Below are 19237 nucleotides of genomic sequence, written 5' to 3'. Positions count from 1 at the left end.
TGTTTTAATTTTCTTATGCTAGCTCCTTCTTTTGAATTTCTGAGAACAAATTCTATTAAATCTAATTTTTCTTCAGCATTCTAAATATCTTAACGTAATTTTGAAGGAACGTTTTCAAATGATTTTCAAAAACGGCCTTTTTGAGCCAAGGTTCTGGATGCTGGATAGAATGTCCATTTCTCGGATATTTAAGTGTTCCCAGGAACCGGGAAATTTGACTATCATTTTGCCGGAAATTCTCTGGATCTCGGGAAAAATTGAAAATGAAGATTTTAACACTCCACTGCATACGAAACCTCATCTAAATGATATTTTTAGATATTTAGGTATTTTAGGTATTTATGTATTTTATCTACACAGTTAGAAAAATCCACGTAACATTGCATGCAAAAGCATGGGTAGAAAGAAATCGGGTAATTACATGTATCAATACTGCTCATAATATGTAAATTTTCATAAGCATTCATTTCTGTTGTTTACTTCAGGATTACATTATTTAGATTTTGTTTTCGACAGGGAATGTGTTACTTATTTGATAAACAAACTGGTTTTGTGTAAAAATTTTATTTCACGTTAATCAAACTTACTTGAACACTGGAACCGACATCCGATTTTTCATTCAATTCTCCCGACGATGAGAACGATGATGGGATGATGATTTCAGATTCAATTTCATTGCATCATACATAACCGATTTCCCTCAAAGAACAGGAATTAGTTTAGAAATATTGCATCGTCCAAAGATATTTGATCCTTACCTTTCAACCTTCATTTCATGATTTTTTTAATTTTTCCTCAAAAACCATTTTAAACAGTTGGTAATGATGAGAACATCAAGAAAAAAAAATTAAAATAAAATATGATTTTTCACTTTTTCCATACATTAATTGTTGCAAATTTGTTACTTTATGAAAAGAAGGGTTTATAATCTGAAATAAACGCACACGACCAGATCGAAAGGAAAACTGATGAAGTCCTTCCGGCGCTGAGAATCCAAAAGGAACGAAAACAAAACAGAAATGACAAACTGACGTTAAAGCTGGATTTCGTATGCGGTGGGCAAGGTTGCTAAAAACAATTCTGTGTTTTTGACAAAAAAAAATCAAGAATTTTGTGATTTGAACCTAAAATACTGTGACGGTTTTCTTTGGTGCTATTTCTGTGAAGTTCATTGGAAAATAATTTTAACTTTAACAAGTTGGTAAAAAATTACAGTTTGAATAGAAAAAAGTCAATTTACATTACCTTGTTTTCAGATTCTCATAAATAAGAGTCAGAAATAAAAAGTCGAAAGTGACAAAAACAAATTATAGTTTTTGAAATCTGTATAAAATTTAGAAAATCAGTGAATATTAAAAATTCTGTGATCTGTGACACATATTCTTCGACAAAATTTCGCTCTAAAATCTTTACTAAAACAGATTTTTCTGTGATTTTGGCAACTTCGACTGTAACACGTAAAGTTCCTTAAAAAGACTAAGATGCTATGTTCTTTTTCATATTTTTTGCGGCGATGATGCAAAAACCTGTCATGAAACAGTACATGTTTCTTTCTGTGTGGTATTGCAAAACATTTCAAAAAAATTTTAATGCCTCAAAGATTTATCTATCAATTACAATATCCAACATTCAAAACCTAAGTACTTTAACCGACAAACTTAAACAGTTTGCGAAAGAAAGTTAATAATGAGTGTTGCAAAATTGAACTTTTATATTCTTTTAGTAGCGTTTCTATATTAGAATTCATTGGTTTTATATGTTCTTTGTCGTTTTTCTCATCCACACTAAGTTTTAGAACGAAAAAAACATTTTTTAACAAATTCAATGTATTAACCAGTTTCTAGAAAAATAAATTTTAAGTCTTAGCCAATAACCAAGGTAGAACTATTATTTTACTTGCTCAATATGATCCATTTAGATCGTTCAAATTTTAAATAATGTTGCTTTTTCTAGTGTTTCTCGAGATTCGAGAATTCTCGATTTTATTTTGGTCCCGGGAAATCCCAGTTAGGACACTCAAGTGCTGGATTCCGGATTTTGGATATTAATCGTAATTCTGATATTGAATTTTCAATCCGAACACAAAATTGTTTTTTTATTGAGCTTAAATTTTAAAGCGCAAACAAAATTTTCAAAATTATTTTAAGGTTGGTTTTTTTTGTGATCTCTATTTTTTTTGTGATAAATTATTAGTGTGTACTATTCCAAACTTTTTAAACGTGATTCCATATTATAAGAAATTAAGAATTAAATTAAGAATCCATAAGAATATTTTTATTTTTTTTTATTTTTGAAGTAATGGGAATGTGATTTAAGATGAACGCGCAAAATAAACGACAGAATCAAACAACCAACTTGTATGGTGGTCACTTAATTTGAAATTTTGTTTCTCACATTTTTATGCATTCTCGACTCCCGGTTCTCAAAAAAAACAATTTCGAAATCCATTATACTGAATTAAGTTTTTCGAATTTTGCCGCTCTTCAGATTTTTTTCAACTAGTAAGTTAAGAATTCCTAATAATTTCATGTAGGTAAAACTTAGCTCTTTTAGAAATGGGACACTTTCTTTTGCTGACAGCTCATAATCGCACATTCAAAATTTTGCCAGCATTTTGCTACCTGTTAAAAGTACTATCAGATCTATTTTTTTCGAAATTTTAAACTTACGAGTTTCTGAGATATTTACGATGCAAGAGAAAAAGAAAAAAAATATTTTGAACAATTTAATTTAGGGGAGATGGGGGCATAATGGCCACCTTAAGGAAAATGCTTTTTTAACAATAGAGAACAGCTGTAATATGTGAATTACATCATTGTTTCGTGTTCAGACACTCAAATAGTCTATTGCCTAATTGGATGAAACTTGAAAAAGTAGATGAAAACGTTTAAAAATGCATTTTAAAAATTTTTGCCGAAATCTGAAAACCAGTCACTGTAGAGGCATAATGAGAAACCCCCCGAGGCAGTATGAGCACCATTAATGAAGGCATAATGAGCGTTTTCTGCCGGGGATTCTAGCAGCAAATTCGACTCGATGAAGCCAACTGAGTAATAGAGCTACAGCTTAACTTGTATCGTCTGACGATTTGGCCTATTGGTAAGATGTCGGAGAGGTAATCAGTAGGCTCGAGTTCGATTCCTGGTGGAGGTGATTTTTTTTTTCATTTATCATTCATGATCATGATTGCACTAAACGGTGAGGCGTAGATTCATCGAACAAAGCAATAACAAAATAATCTAGGTCTGTTTGTAGAATTCAAAGAATTAACACATGCTCATACATTATGTTTCTGGTGTTTTGTTTGACGGATGATGCTTTGATGCTATTAGCCGTATAATGTAACAATAAAAAAAATCAATCATGAATGGTATGTGCAAAAAAAATCTCCTCGAACCGGAATCGAACTCGAGTCTAATGATTACCTCTCTGACATCTAACCAATAGGCCAAATCGTCAGACGATACAAGTTAAGCTGTAGCTCTATTACTTAATTGACTTCATCGAGTCGAATTCGCTGCTAGATTCCCCGGCAGAAAATGCTCATTATGCCTTCATTGATAGTGCTCTGTTCGTCTCTAGTGAACAAATTAAAGTAAAAACGCGTTTTAAAATGGATTAAAGTGAAAAATCAAAAATTTTATGATGCTGAAAATTGAGAAACAATGTGTAGATCATGTTGCAGTGCGTACATTTTAGATCAAGATGATTTAAAGGTCATAAATGCCCTGGGTGCTCTTTATGCCCCCATCTCCCCTATTCCATTTTTTTTTTGGTTCTTGGTTTCTGCTTCTGATTTATTTTCGATTGAAACAAGATCATTGATATAATCCTACATGTATAATACACTAAACAGATTCGAGTTTACTTTACGACTGGGGCGTGCTCCTTCAAAAGTAGACCAATTCAACCTACCCAAATCAAACCGCCAGTCGCACGGGGTCAGTTATAATCGGTAATTTAATAATATTCCTCGATCGGACAACTCGAACTGTACAAACCCACCGTCTTTAATGAGATCAACGTTTTATAGGTTCGACATCAAGCAAATACCTGATGTTTATTTTTCTTTGGGTCGGGAATAAGTTTGTGTACTGAAATGTACACTTACGTGCAGAACAAAATTTAACTTTTTAATCCTTTTTCAACCAAAATTGCTTTGTAAAAATTTGTTGCCAATATTTCAGAAAAAAAGATTCTAATAAAATGTTAAATAAATAATGTTCAGTTAACGAACAGACCACCCAACAACGTTTGTGTTCTTCAAGTGAAGGTTAACAAAACACATCACAGTTTGAATGTCAGCAATCCCATGTGATGAAAATCTGTTCCATTCAATATGCTAGGAAACGCATGAAAATTCCTTGAGGATTTAAATTTCCCAACAGACACGACGACGTTTGCTTTTCAAACCAACAACTGGCAGCCAATGTTTGGGTAATGTTTTCAATTCTCAGTTTATTTACGCGTTGCCGCCGGCGCGGCCGTCAAAAACCTTAAGCCTCTTCCTGCGTACGCCCGTCAGGAAATTTAGATCTAAACAAATCCGCCCTCCTAGGCAACAGCAGCAGCATCTTTGGCAGTCCGGGAATGAAATAGTAAACTATATATTTACGCAAACGGAAGGCGGCCTAAGATGTAAACCATCACAAAATCATCAAACTGTTAGAAATTTGCGTGCGCTCCCGGGCTTATGGAAAATATAATTCATCTAGCAGCAACAACAATGACTGAAGCCGGCTGAAAATAACTTTATGAATTTATTTTTGCACCTCGTCGAAAGGCGGTGAAAATACACAAGTGCATCAACTGTGGGGAGCTGTTCACTTACTTACTTACTGGAAGTTTATAACTTTTCCATTGCGCTGACACGTGATATCAATTAAATTACGGCTCGCGAAAATTCGTGGTTGCGACTGCATTGCATTGGCATTAGCACCATGGTTCAGCTCTTGAAAGTGATGTTTTATGGCACTTTGCAGCTGGGTGCAAGCAGATTTAGGGTAATTGGATCATGTTTTTGGCAAACATTGATGACTAAAATATTTTTTTAATACTATAAAACACTCGAACGTTAAATCCACCAAAACAATGAAAAAGGAAGGCATTTCCTTAAATAATCCAAAATATAATAATTTGTGACTTTGTTTATGAGGCACTAGGGTAATAAAACCTTTATTTTCAATTCCATAGAATAAAACATACCAACAGTATGCCCATCATCTTTATCGAACACTTTTATCTAAAAACCTGGAAAACCCAAACATTTGATTTTTAAATTGTCGACCAAATATCTAGGCGCATTTAGTCAAGACCCAGGAATTACTCAACAAAAATAAAGGAAAATAAATTTCTATCGAAATTCATCGAAGATTTTAAATCTAATTTTCGAAAAACCTTTTATGATTTTTTTTTTATCAAACTTACATTTTTTTTTTCAGTTTTAAATTAGAATGAGAATGAACTCGGTCAAAATCCGGGCATTTTCAATGAATTTTTTTTTTATGGAAACCGGGCTGGAACGGACTTTTCCAAAATTTTATTTGAACTATCCGTGCTGGCAAACCCGGATAAAACCGGGTAATCTTAATTAAAATCCATTAATACTGAATCAGATTGAATCATCGTAAGCAATTCATTTCAAATGAGTTGTAAACCACATTGAACTTTTTTGAAAATATTTTTGGGAATCTTGGAAAATATAAAAAATAAATATCCCTACATGAAGAGGGTAAATATCTCAGAATATTCTTCCCAAAGATCAAATGCAATTTCATTTTATTCGATTCAAGCTACAGTCATTTTATTGCCAACATTGGTACAGCACTTTTTATATTATTTATTAATATGCACCTTTTCTACGCAGTGTCCGTTTTACAAGACCATTTAAAAAAAAAACTTTAATTTGCAAGCTTGTTTTAGAAAAAAACAGCCTTGATGAAGTAAATTTATTAAAGCCAATGGTTGATGTAATAAAAAATACTAGTTTTTTTTACTGGATTGGATTTAATTTCGTTGGTTCCATTCTTGTATAAATTAGACAAAAATATTTCAAACTAATTTTTCACCTGAAGATTAAGTTCAAGATCTTTTATCAACAAAAATTATCGTAACCATCTATTGCTTTATTCAAATCCTGTAGGAATTAAAATCTAGATTTTTCAAAGAACGCAATGTTCAAAATAAACTTAGATACTATTTTTATTTATTGGTTTGTGTTTAAAACTGACTCTGATTGAATATAAAATTAACAATGAACAAACATTCAAAATTTTGAAAACGCGATAAATTTGAACTTCGAGCTAAATCTGAAACTGAATTATAAATTTTGATTCCGATTTTAAATTTTGCATTTCAAACCTGAATTAAAATTTTGAATTCATGAATTGAAATAAATTTCTGAATCTTAGCCCCAACAAAAAAATTCCACAAACTCATAATTCTAATAGCGAATTTTGGATCAGAATCCTTAACCACAAATCACTTATTTGAACTTTGAATTCTTGTATTTCAATATGAAATCTACCTTCCACTATTATTTTTTTATTCAGTTCGTAAATCTGAATGAAAATTCCAAATGAAAAACTTTTCCTAATATTTCCATTTGGGATCACCACTGTGGAACTTTATCAAGTTTCAATTCTGCATAAGAATTAAGTGTAAAATTTCAAATGGAAATCTCAAAAATGGTTTTTAATTTTATTTTCTTTTAAATCAAAAACATATAAACTTAACAAAAATTTAAAAAATTTTCGATATTTTTTTAAATAACTTAACAATTTTTTACACAACATTGCTTGAAGCGAGCAGGTGGATGGTTTTGGAAAAAAAAAATCAATTTTTTTGAGAATAATCATGTTTGTTGAAAAGTCATTTCCACATAGTTCTAACATATGATTTTAAAGTTTTCACTTTAAACTAAAAACTGATTCATATAAACTAGGCTTTCAATTTTTTTTTACGGGCCAGGCAAATCCGGGCATATTTACCCAAAAACTTTAAATTTGAACTCGAAAACCGAGCAATGTTTGGGCTAATCCAGCCAGAATCCAGATATTTTAAAAAATATTAATAAATGGCGAAAAATAAAAACATTAAAACTGATTTTTTTTTAACAAAGTACATTAGCTGCATTCAAATCTGATCTCATTTAAAATTCCAAGAAATGTATGCGAAATAAAATTTCGTGAATTCAATTTCCGTTCTGGGTTTCGATATGACGTGAATTGTTTAAAATCTTGGCAAGTACCGGGCTTTTTCCTTTTTTTTTTCGATATTCGGGCAACCGAACCGCCTGGGCCTTCCCCAACCTTTTTTTTTTTTGAAAATCTTGGCAAGCCCGATTATAAACTGGGTAATCTTTTTCTTATTTTTTTATTTTCTTATTGTAAAACATTTCAAGAATGTTGTATGAAACTTTCAAGTCAATTAAAGCAAAACTGTAGAAATTATAGGCCTTTATCTCCTCCTATCTTATACTGCAAGAAAGCAAGAGCAGAAACTTCAAACGCGTTTTTCTCGAAAGCACATTTTTAAAATCCGTGGACATCGTCATTTGAAAACTACTTATCCGATTCTTTTCAAGTTTGAAACATATTTTCTACATATAAAATACCAGACCCCAACGTTTCTATTTTTTGTTTTTTTACTTTGGGGAGATTTAACAGATAAAAAATGGCGGATTTTTTCGTGAAAAATCGTAGTTTTTACTACAAACAGCCACAAAAACTTCATAAAAATTTTTTTAAGTTATATAAAAACGTTGGGGTCCAGAAAAACATCTATTAAAAATATTTTGCTCTGATTTTTTGACTTCAGATGATTCTGTGCTGAGATACAGTGTCCACCGCAAATCCTGTTTTCTAAAAGGCATCCTCGAAAGTGCTCCGTCACCGGCTCATTTTTCAATATTTTTCTACGAAAAAATTACTAAATGTTCTTTTCACAATGCTTTGTATAATGCAAAAAATTTGAATACATTTGTTTGAACGATAGCTCTAGAAAAAAAATTGTGAAAATGGTGTTTTTTTTACCCTTTAGACCCTACCCCCCTTCCCCCCACCCCCCCCCTCCCCCTTAAGGATATTTGAATAATTTGAGTCAAATTGATTATTTGATCTTATTTTATTATTTATCCTAAATAATTGAATTCAAACATTCAAACATCCATTGTTGGGTCAACAAAATTTTGTTCTGAATCCTCAGTTTAGTTTTTACGAATTCAATGGATATTAGTTCTGGTATCGTATTTGTATCATAATGATAAACTAAGATTGCCATAATTTTTCAGCACGTATTCGAGCCTGACAAATCCGGGATGTTTTATCTGAAAACCTAAAAAAAATCCGGGCATTTGATTTCAGATAGCCATCCAAAAATCCGAGCAAATTTGTTCAAAACTCAGGAATCACTCAACACAAATCAAGAAAAAAAAAATTTTTTTTGATCAGAACTCATCAGAAATTTTTAAATTGTTTTATAGGCTTTAAAAAAACCTTTCATGATTATTTTAAAAATTTGCACACAAGAAATTTTTGTTTAGACGCATAGATAAAAAATTGTACAGCACAATTTGTTTTTCGCTTGTTTTTTTTTGCAAATATAGTGAAAATATCCGGGCAAAATCCGGGCTTTAATATCCGGACAACCGGGCCAAACTAGACTTTTGATAAATTTTGTGTTAAATGTCCGAGCAAACCCGGAAAAACCAGGCAATCTGGCTATCTTATTAGAAACATAGTTACAGAAATCAATACAATACTTATTTTTTAAATTGAAAACACAAATGCCACAAATTTTCTGTAAAATGTAGGTTTTTTGAAGCTAGAATTGATTCAAACTTTCCCCTTCGTTTTATAAAATAACACAGGGGAAATGTTTGAGTAACTGATTATGAAAGATTTTGAAGTTCTAAATACGAACCATTTGTCAATTTTTGTCTATCATCTCTAGTTTTGGTGATACGGCGTTTGAAAGTTGTAAATTTAACATATTTTGAGTAAAATCGATCTTAAGTAACTGTCAAACTAACCAACGATAAGGAAAAACATAAGCTGATTTGAAATATATTAATTGCTCTTTTAATCAAGGATTCAAAAATGTTCAAGTTATTCTAGTTTCAGAGGAACAAAGCTTTATAGAAATAAAGCTAAGATTTTTTTTTTGAAAAATAACAGAAAAAATGGTTCTAATATGACAGAAGATCTTTTTTTTTACTTTGATATTGAAGATTTTAATTCATTTTATAACTTTGACGAAGACTGCAAACCGTTTTGACTAATACTGTATGAAATAGCTAAGAATCCTTTTGGCCAAAATTTTGTTTGAAAATTCATTTAAATTCTCATTTATGACTGAAATGAAAATAAAAAAACCCGATTTAATACACTTATCAGTGGATTGGAGGCTTTCTTACAGAGTGTCAATTATCTTTGGAAATAAATGACACAATAATGGATTCCTTATTTCTGAATTATTTATTATTAATCTATAAAAAAGATTATGATTAAAGAAAATCGATAGCAAAAATTACTAAACTCAATATAAAAAAAGGTGCCCAGTACGTTTTTTGGAGGATAAACGAACTTATATTCAACGAGTTCATTTATAATCCAAATAATTCAAACTGTTAAAGTTTGAGAGCCACATATCTCGACGCTCACTAGTGGTCAAGGGGTTAACCTCCTAAACTCTCATGCTAGATGGCGTGGGATCGATTCTCTGCTGTTTTATGAAATTTTTGTCAAATTTTTGATCGCCTTTGTAATTAATTTAGCGATTGCTGGCTACTGCTGCTGAGCAAATGGCTACCTTTTTTGGAGCCAACGTAAGCATGATATGTTCTATGGAATAGAAAAATTTTAAACAATTTTGTTTTTTTTTGGTTTTGAAATAAGTCCTACAGGAAAAAAAATGCAATATTTTGATACTAAATTCATCAAAATCGTGAAACCTAGAATAGGAGTTAATGTGTTAAGAACGATTTTATGGAACATACAAATTCCCGGACATCATCGTAACTCGTCGAGCTGAGTCGATTGGTACCTATAAAGTGGGGTCTTGGACCCTTAATTAATGATATCCCCAACTGACCGTTCCCTATGCCTTTCTGTAAGAAAGCCAAAAACATGTTTTAAACTTTTTTCTCTCAAGTCAAATCTACTCGCGATCATCGATAAAGATGATGATTGAATTAAAATTGGAAGATTGCAAAAAAATCAGCGCACCCAAAGTAATTAAGATAAGCACTTGAATAAGTTGAAACTTCTGTCTCAACATAAGTTTTAAATACTAAATTAAGTAAGGTTTTTCAACAACACACAATGGGGAAAAAAGTGCTTAAACCGCCACCCAATATCACCCGTCTTTCATGAATTAAATCTATGAAAATATTCTTTCTTTTAGTTAAAATGTCTGGAAAATCAATTGGACATAGTTTCAGACGCCCCACAAGCTTAAAAACGGAGATATAGTGCCTTTTCAACCCCCAATTCCCCTATGCTTTGTAAACAATCCAGAAAAACTCTGACTGGAAAATTTTGAACAAAAATAGCCCTATCCTCTGTGATTTTTTCCGAAGAGTCGAATTAAGTAATTTTAGCTATCACACGCTTCGCAAAATGGAGTTATGACTGATTTACTTTCAATTTCCCAACATTTTTAATATATTTCAGAAAAAGCTTGTTCGGACTTGAAAATTTTTAATAAAATAAGTCTCATCTAATGTGTTTTTTTTTTCGAGGAATCGAATGAAACCTATCTGGAAAATTGGAGTTATGGTTGCTTTCACCTCAATTCCCCAACATTTTTCAAATATTTCAGAAAAGGAGAAAATCACACAAGATAGGTCTCATTCGATTCAGAAATGTTCAAGTCCGAACATGCTTTTTTTTCAATCAGTTTAGAAATGTAAAGGAGATGAGGGAAAACACAGCCAAATCTTCATTTCATAATGCGTGCGGTGCTTGAAAAAGTCTACATTGGATTTCTTGGAAAAAACCACTTAAGACAAGTTGGTTTTTTTTGGTTCAAAATCTTAAGTCCGAACATGCTTTTTCTCAACTATACTAAAAATGTTGGGAAATTGAGGGAAAACGGCCATAACTCCATTTTACGATGCGTGTGCTGGCTCAAATAGCCTTCATTCGACTGCTCAAATGAAAATTACATAATAAGGGGTGGGTCTCCTGTGACTGAATTCTGTTAGTGTTCTTTCGACAAATCATGAACAAGAATAATTTTCATTGAATATTATATCTTTAAAAATCCTTAGTCAAAATTGAGAGCCTAGAAATTTCATAAGCCAATGAGTGAGAGTTATTGGAAATTAAAAATTGAAAGTATTTTGCAGAGATTCTTCAAATGTAATCAAAACTTTGAAATCCGATTTTTGTTTCTCAAAAAAAGTGTTTCACTAAAATATTAACAATTTTTTTTAAATCATTAATCACTTATCATAAGCTCAGAATAAAGGTCGGTACTAATAGAACCCACTCGTTTAACAAACTGCTTCAACCGATTTGCAATGAAAGTATAACTAAATCATCGAACATACCTTTCTGTCTGCCGTCACGCTGCTGCCTTCTCAATCTGGGTATTTTCGAGAGGTCATCCTCTTCTTCCACTATCAGGGGGCTATTCAACGAGGGCTTCTCCACCGTGACGCCACCATTCTCTCTACCATTTTTCTTCCCTCCCACAATAACCCGTGGCGAACAGCCACCGCCCTCATCCACCGAAGTTTCCATTCTACCCCCAGAATTGGAACCCCCAGGATCCTCTTCCTCATCCGGTTCCACTTCAATTTCACTCGTTGAAGAACTACTACTGGAGCTACCACTGCTGCAACTGTTGGAGTTACACATTTCATCACTTATGTCATCCACATTGAAGCCCCGATCGTCGTCCACTTCCGAGCTGGTGGAACTAATCGAGTGCAGCAATTCCGTCCTTGGAACTACCAGGGATTGGGTCGTCGGGGAGGTTTTGATGCCTCCGGCCAATGGAGCTTTACCGTTGTCGAGAACTTTCACCGAGGATGCATTTGTAGATTGTTGTTGATGCTGATGCTGTTTTGATATCCCATTACTGCCGTACACATATCCGGCATTGCGATCCCCGGGAAGAAAGATATCCGACGCTTTCTTGACCACATGCGTGGTACTTTTGGGCAGTTCCCGCATCACTTCCGGTTGACGGTTAATTTTGGCACTTGATTAAAAACTGAAGCCAACTGGCAATAACAACTTTCACACATTCCCATACACACACAGAACCACTTGACACTTTACTTGGAGAAACCGCTTCAAAAGCAGCAACTGCGTAAAGCTGTAAAGATTCCAATTCCACTTTAAGTTTAAAATTCACGGCTTGTAGTTCGAGTCACTATCTTTAATTGTTCGATCCCATCAAGATGGTCCCTCTCTTGAAAAAACTCGTGTGCACTTGACGTTCTTTGGCGTCTTTCGATGGGTTTCCCGGAGCTAGCTCCGGGACACAACAATTTACTAATCCAATTCATACGACGACGACTGCATCACGTTCGTTCGCCCGGATCATCAAAACAACATACCACACTTGAAATTTAATTAAAACTTATCAGATTGTAGCTCGAAAAATCTCTGATTGGGGACCAAACCAGTTGATGTTGATGCCAATTGTAAATTTTGTCGCTAAAATTTGTTGAAAAGTGTTCGAGTCCGAAACCGCAAATATCAAAGACGCCAGCCTCCCTTTAATGGATAAGTGAAAACTGGCCGCCCACCCACTCAAAACGAGGGACCGAAACGAGGGTGACGCATTGAAAGACGATATTAAATCGTACTATTTGTGGGTTGAAAACCGCAAGATATACTTGCGGATTTGATTTTCTGCCGATGTGGTTGCAACAGACTGGTCCGAAATTGAACTAACTAGTTTAAACGGGTACCTACTCAAAATCAGTGTTTAGGGGGTTAAATCCTTAGAGAGGGAGAAGACTAAAGAGGGAGGAATCCGAACTAAGTGCTAGTGTAATGTCGACTAGACGACTAGCCGAATGACTGATCGACTGACTGACTGAATCCAGATGGTTGAAAATCGAAACCACGCTAATGGGGCTTCCACGACCGAGTGAGCGAGTGCACGCAGCGGCATGGTAGAACAATCTAAGTGGATTTATTTTTTCGCACCCGGAGTCCAGGGTTGAAGTTCCGTAATGCTAGTTTGATAAACGAGTGTTTTTTCTAACTGTTTCCGTATAACCTTTTGTCCAACTAATTTTGGCCTTATTTAAGATTTAATGTGAGCAGATTTAAAACCAAATAAATATATTGTTTAATTGTACTGAAATTGTACTGTAACTGTACTGTAACTGTACTGTAACTGTACTCTAACTGTATTGTAACTGTACTGTAACTGTGCTGTAACTGTACCGTAACTGTACTGTAACTGTACTGTAACTGTACTCTAACTGTACTGTAACTGTACTGTATATGTACTGTAATAGTACTGTAACTGTACTGTAACTGTACTGTAACTGTACTGTAACTGTACTGTAACTGTTCTGTAACTGTACTGTAACTGTACTGTAACTGTACTGTAACTGTACTGTAACTGTACTGTAACTGTACTGTAACTGTACTATAGCTGTACTGTAATTGTACTAAAACTGTATTGTAACTGTACTGTAACTGTACTGTAACTGTGCTGTAACTATACTGTAACTGTACTGTAGCTGTACTGTAACTGTACTGTAACTGTACTGTAACTGTACTGAAACTGTACTTTTATTTTCACAATGATGAGCAAATTTAACCGAAAACTAATTATTGAACTAGCCAAACAGTCTGATTACCAAAACAAAAGTTTTTTTATTGAACCAAAATCAAAACTGGGATCTCAAAACAAATCATCAAGTTCTATTGAAATGTTGTATGTTTTTGTAATTTTTGTTTTCAAACATCGGTTATAAGTCTTTGATAATAAAAAAATTTAAGGAGTACAACCTGATTCAACTCAGAATTCAAAAAAGTTCAAGTTTCCTACGGTTGAAAAATCCATAAACATTCCTTCAAACATGAAAAAAATTAACATAAATTTACATCAGTATTTTTTGCCTTTATTATAAAATTATCTTTACAGTCATTTTCTGTTACCAAAAAACTGTACAACTGATTGAATTCATTTTGGCCATTGTTTTTTTAAAGTCTACTTGGCATCTCACGAAAAGGCATTTTTTTTTACATGGACCATTAAATGTAAGAAACTTTGAAGATCACAGAACTAATTTATCAAAAATGATTAAAAAAGTTTACAAATCCAGAATTTCTTCCATATAAAAAATAATGGAGAAGTTTCATCAGAATAATTAGGAAAGCTGAAATCAACTTCAAGATTTTCAAGAAACTTGAAACAAGAAAATCCTTTTTACACTACACTGGGACTATTTTTTACATGATTCCGAAATTTCTCATAAAATGTTTTGTTGATTGAAAAATCAACCTCAAAAATTGTGTAATATTCCAAAAGAGCGTATCTATTGCGACGTGTAGAAAAATAAGCTTGCCAGATTTCCCGGTTTTTTACGGATTTGCTCGGATTTTTAATACAAAATTTCCGACAGTCCGGCTCGGCCAGGATGCCTGGTTTACATTGAAAAATGCCCAGATATTGCATTGATTCACTTTATTTGACATATCAAACAAATAATTTTGGGCAACGAAAGTTTTTGAGTAAGTTTCACAAAAATAATCATAGAAAGTTACAGTACAGCAAGGTTACAGTACAGCAAATTTTCACGCGAAGAACCGGCTCGATCGTGCGAATTTATCCAGTTCATCCGGACATACACTGAAAATATTCCTCTCGAATATTCTTCATTGCAAATGATAATTTATCAAAAAATCTTTTTCAAAAGCTTATACATTTAATTATCATTGCCGTTTCTGTGTTGGTTATGAAAGTGCGCGGTTTTTAAGCGCGGATTTTCGTAAATAACGTGGTGTCAATAAGTAGAAGTCGAATTCGACTGTCCGACGCCATCTTGAAGTCAAAGATGGTGGTTTCCGCTTACTGGTTAAAAAAATTTCACCAAAAATGTGACAAATATTACAAAATTAGACAAAAGTATGAGAAAAATTTTACAAAAATTGCAAAACTATGACTAAAGTCAACAAAATATATGATTAAATTATGATCAACATTTGACAATAAAATGACAAAAATCTGACAAAAATAATATAAGGACAAATATTAGACATCAAATTTACAAAAATGACAAAGTGACAACAAAAAATTTACAATAAAATCACAAAAATCTGACAAGCAAATATAAATCTTAAAAATATATTACAAAGTTGGTAAAAATATGCTAGAAATTTTACATTAAAATGCAAAAATAAGACAAATGGGCTAAAATATGACAAGGTTCTGACAAAAATTTCACAAAATAATGACAAAATTATGAAAAATGGGATAAAAATATAACAAAATACTTTCAACTTTCAAATATATGTAAAATAAATGGCAAAATGATGACAAATACGACAGTAAAATAACAAAAGTTAAACAAAAATAACAAAGTTAAACAAAAATATGCTATGTTACAAAAATATGGCAAGTATGACGAAAAAAAAAAGACAAAATATGACAAAATGTAGACAAAACTATGGGCTTGTGATATGTGTAGCTCAGTTGGCAAGTAAGTTCCCTCCTAAGCCGATGTCCGTGTTTTCAAATCGAAGAGTAATCATCGAACACAGATAACCCGGATAAGATTTTCAGTATGAAGAGAAGATTGTAAAACGACTATAATCGCACGAATAAAATGCAAAACTTCAACAAATTTCAATCAAATGGAAAAAAATCTGACAGAACTATGACAAACATACGACATATGAAAACATGACAAAATTATGACAAAAATTAAAATACAATGATGAAAATCTGACAGTCCTATAACAAACCTTAGTCAATTTTTTGTCATATTTTGTTTTTTATGAAATTTTTGTCAAATTTTTATCATATTTTAGTCATAGCTTTAAAATATTTTCATCATATTTGTAAGATTGTTGTCATAGATTACCAGATTCATGTTATTTTATTGCAAAATTGTGTCATGTTTGTAATTTTTAATTAGTTATTATATTTGTCATATTTTTATTTCATTTGTCATATTTTCCATAATGTTAATAAAAATAAGTCAAAGTTTTCTTTTCAGTTTTGACATTATTGTAATTTTTTTTATTATTTGGTCAATTTTAATTTATTTCTGTCAGATTTGATTTTTAAATTTTGGTCATGGCTTTGCCACTCTAATGTCAAATTTAACAAAATTTTGTGTATTTTTTTTAAACCATTTCTTTATTTGAAATGGCGCATACCATTAAGTTTTAAGAAGTCAAACTCGTGTTTTGCTTATACAGTTGATTACTTAAATCTAGTAGTATTTATCGTTTCTCATATTTTTGTCATATTTTTATCACCTTTTCCATATTTTTTTCAATGTTTTGCCGGCGATTCGTAATTTTTGTTGTCATGATATTCTAAATTTTTTTTCATAATTTTGTTATGTTTTTGTCATAGTTTTGTTAGATTTTGTTCATGTGATTTTCAGTCATTTACAATTTCGTTTCGCGTTTCGTAGCGTCAGACTGCAAAATTCGACTTCTACTAATTGATTCCTTTCATCTAATACCAACATTTTGGGTGTTTAAAGTATTTAAAGCATTTTGATGTCAGGCGGAGGCACCGAGTATTCAGATCCTTATGATTCCTTTTCATAATCCAAGCGGTCCTGGAACTCGCGAGGTTTTTTCACGCGGTTTTCCAGAATTAACCTTTTCGGAACTAACGCGGATTGTTTTTTTGCGCGTTTTTTCCGCGAATTAATTTGCAAAGATTTTGCATGTGTGATTATTTTTTGTAAAACACCGAAGGTTTTCGCTCAGCAAGTGTGCGTACGAAATGTCAAAAACAACTCTATTCACGTGCACTCTGGGTTGCCAGGTGCCCAGATTTGTCTGTAAAACACAGAATTTTGACCCTTTGTCAAGATATTGGTAAGACCAAATATTTTGCCCCGATTGCCCACAGATTTTGCCCTGTTTTTGTTCAGAGTGCCCAGGTTTTACAGACTTTAAAATTCGAGTCATGAAATCAATATTTATGTACCGGATATGATCCGTAAGTTCCTGATTACACCAAAGAAATCTCGCTTGAATGCATTGGTATGACAGCAATTATTCATTAAAACTTAATTTTTTAAACTTGAATGGTGTAGTAGTACGTGGTAGGAAAGAGTATAGTTTTCGACTCCAAAATAACCAGAATACAAAACCAAACACTCTCAGCAAAAATCTGGGCAAAATCTGTGTATGACCAATATCTGGACGAAAGGTCAAAAGTCTTGGTTTTACAGACAAATCTGGGCACCTGGCTACCCACCTTGCGAAAAAATGCGAAATTTATCCGGTGACTGAATATTTTGCTTCGTGTTCGTACCCTTAGATATTAAACGTAAATTCGGATGAGCATCAAAGATCGATCCTAGTTCATCTGAGCTAAAAAATTTTAACCCTGTTGTAGTTGTTGAAGTAAAATGTAAAATGTAAAATATCGCAAGTCAAGTCACGTGACTCACAGAATATTCCCCAATTATAACCAATTTATAAACTTAACAAATATTCTTGACATTTTTTTTTCCCCAAAACATAAGTTTCATTTCAAATTCAGCATAATCAGTAATCATTTCTCAACATCAGAATATTCATCTTCATGTTGTCAGCCGCTGACGGAAGACCCATTCGGACTTGAAAAAATCCAGAAAGTCGGCAGGTTTCCGGCAAGAATGCGTGCCGAAACTTTTGTTCAAGTAGCCAAAAATTTAAACTTTCAAATTAATTTAAGCGCACAGCCGCCAAACGCCGGAAAACTGTTGCCTGTCCAATCCATTCCATTTCACCGACTGAATGAATTATACGTGCATTGGAAATTTGGCGCCAGTTGTTGAATGTTGTTGCTTCGTGGCTGAGCCATGTTTTTTGCCTGTTTGTTGTTCATTCCGAAAAAAACTCTCGGTTTATAGAAGAAATGAAAAAAATTAAACAAATAAAACCGAGCGGCAGAATTAATGACAATCTATTTTTTTTGTGAGGCTTTGCAATTGATGATTCCAATATTGGAATAAAATCCATCATTGAAGTTAATGGAAACAGTTTTGTTTATTTTTTTTTTTGCCTTGACTGAGCTTTTTATTTGAAGGGACAAATTCGCTTGAAATATTACAGTTTGGGAATTCCGACCGACTCTGGAATGTTTCCAAATTGGTTTGAATCGCCAAAATTTATGATTGAAGGTTGAATAAACTTGAACCACCATCAATGTTACTCATTTAGTATAACAATATATCAATCGAATTTATTGAACCAAATTGAAAAAAAAAACATTCGAAATCCTGTAAACGTTTATTCAATCTTTCCGGTGCAAGGTAAAATCCTCCCAATTTTAACCACTCCCTTTTGCGAAAAAAAGCAGTCAATTGCCGTTGATTAATGAAACTGGTAAATGTCGAATACAATCACAAATAATTCTGGCACTGACATCCCTGTCAAACTCTGGTGGTGGTGTGCCATTCCGGATCGAATTGGAACGGGATGACTTTCCGAATTTCACATGGAAGACTTCTCTCGGCTATTGAAATACCCGGAACGAGGATAAGCTTTTTTCTGCCGTGCCAGTCAGGATCGGTTTCAGGAAAAGAGTCGGCTGCCAATCAATTGGAAGCTCTGAGGTTTTCTCTTCAGGTTTTTTTTTTGCTGTAACTCTCGTGTGAAATTATTTGTCTTTTAGTTTTTCCTTGATCCTGAAAGTTTTGGAAGAAGATGAAGATGTAGTTTTAAGATGATTGCAATTTCAGCCTGCTTTGGAAAACAAACAGTCAGTTGAAATTTTCTTCACTAGGTACTGACAAAATTTATTAATCAAAGTTAAAAGTTGAAGAGATAAAAAAATGATAAAAATGACAAAATTGACAAAAATGACAAAAATTAAAAAAACTAAAATGACAAAAATGACAAAAATGACAAAAATGACAAAAATGACAAAAATGACAAAAATTACAAAAATTACAAAAATGACAAAAATGACAAAAATGACAAAAATGACAAAAATGACAAAAATGACAAAAATGACAAAAATGACAAAAATGACAAAAATGACAAAAATGACAAAAATGACAAAAATGACAAAAATGACAAAA

General features: G+C 32.7%; 1 protein-coding gene across 11 annotated transcripts in view; it reads right to left on the bottom strand.

Annotated features, from left to right (window-relative positions):
- Positions 1–19237, bottom strand: part of LOC129747911 (uncharacterized) — a 212017-nt gene that overhangs the window by 143469 nt on the left and 49311 nt on the right. For 10 of the 11 annotated variants that reach the window (XM_055742317.1, XM_055742328.1, XM_055742324.1 and 7 more), the window contains exon 2: positions 11555–12327. In XM_055742317.1, coding sequence (XP_055598292.1) covers positions 11555–12182 — 628 coding nt within the window. In that variant the 5' untranslated portion in view covers positions 12183–12327. Of the gene's footprint in view, positions 1–11554; positions 12328–12932; positions 12949–19237 lie in introns of those variants that run through there. The other variant, XM_055742319.1, reaches the window with a different exon arrangement.

The sequence above is a fragment of the Uranotaenia lowii genome, chromosome 2 (assembly GCF_029784155.1).
Source record: "Uranotaenia lowii strain MFRU-FL chromosome 2, ASM2978415v1, whole genome shotgun sequence".
NCBI lineage: Eukaryota > Metazoa > Arthropoda > Insecta > Diptera > Culicidae > Uranotaenia > Uranotaenia lowii.
Note: the sequence above shows the minus strand (reverse complement) of the source record. Positions and strands in the feature narration are given on the sequence as shown.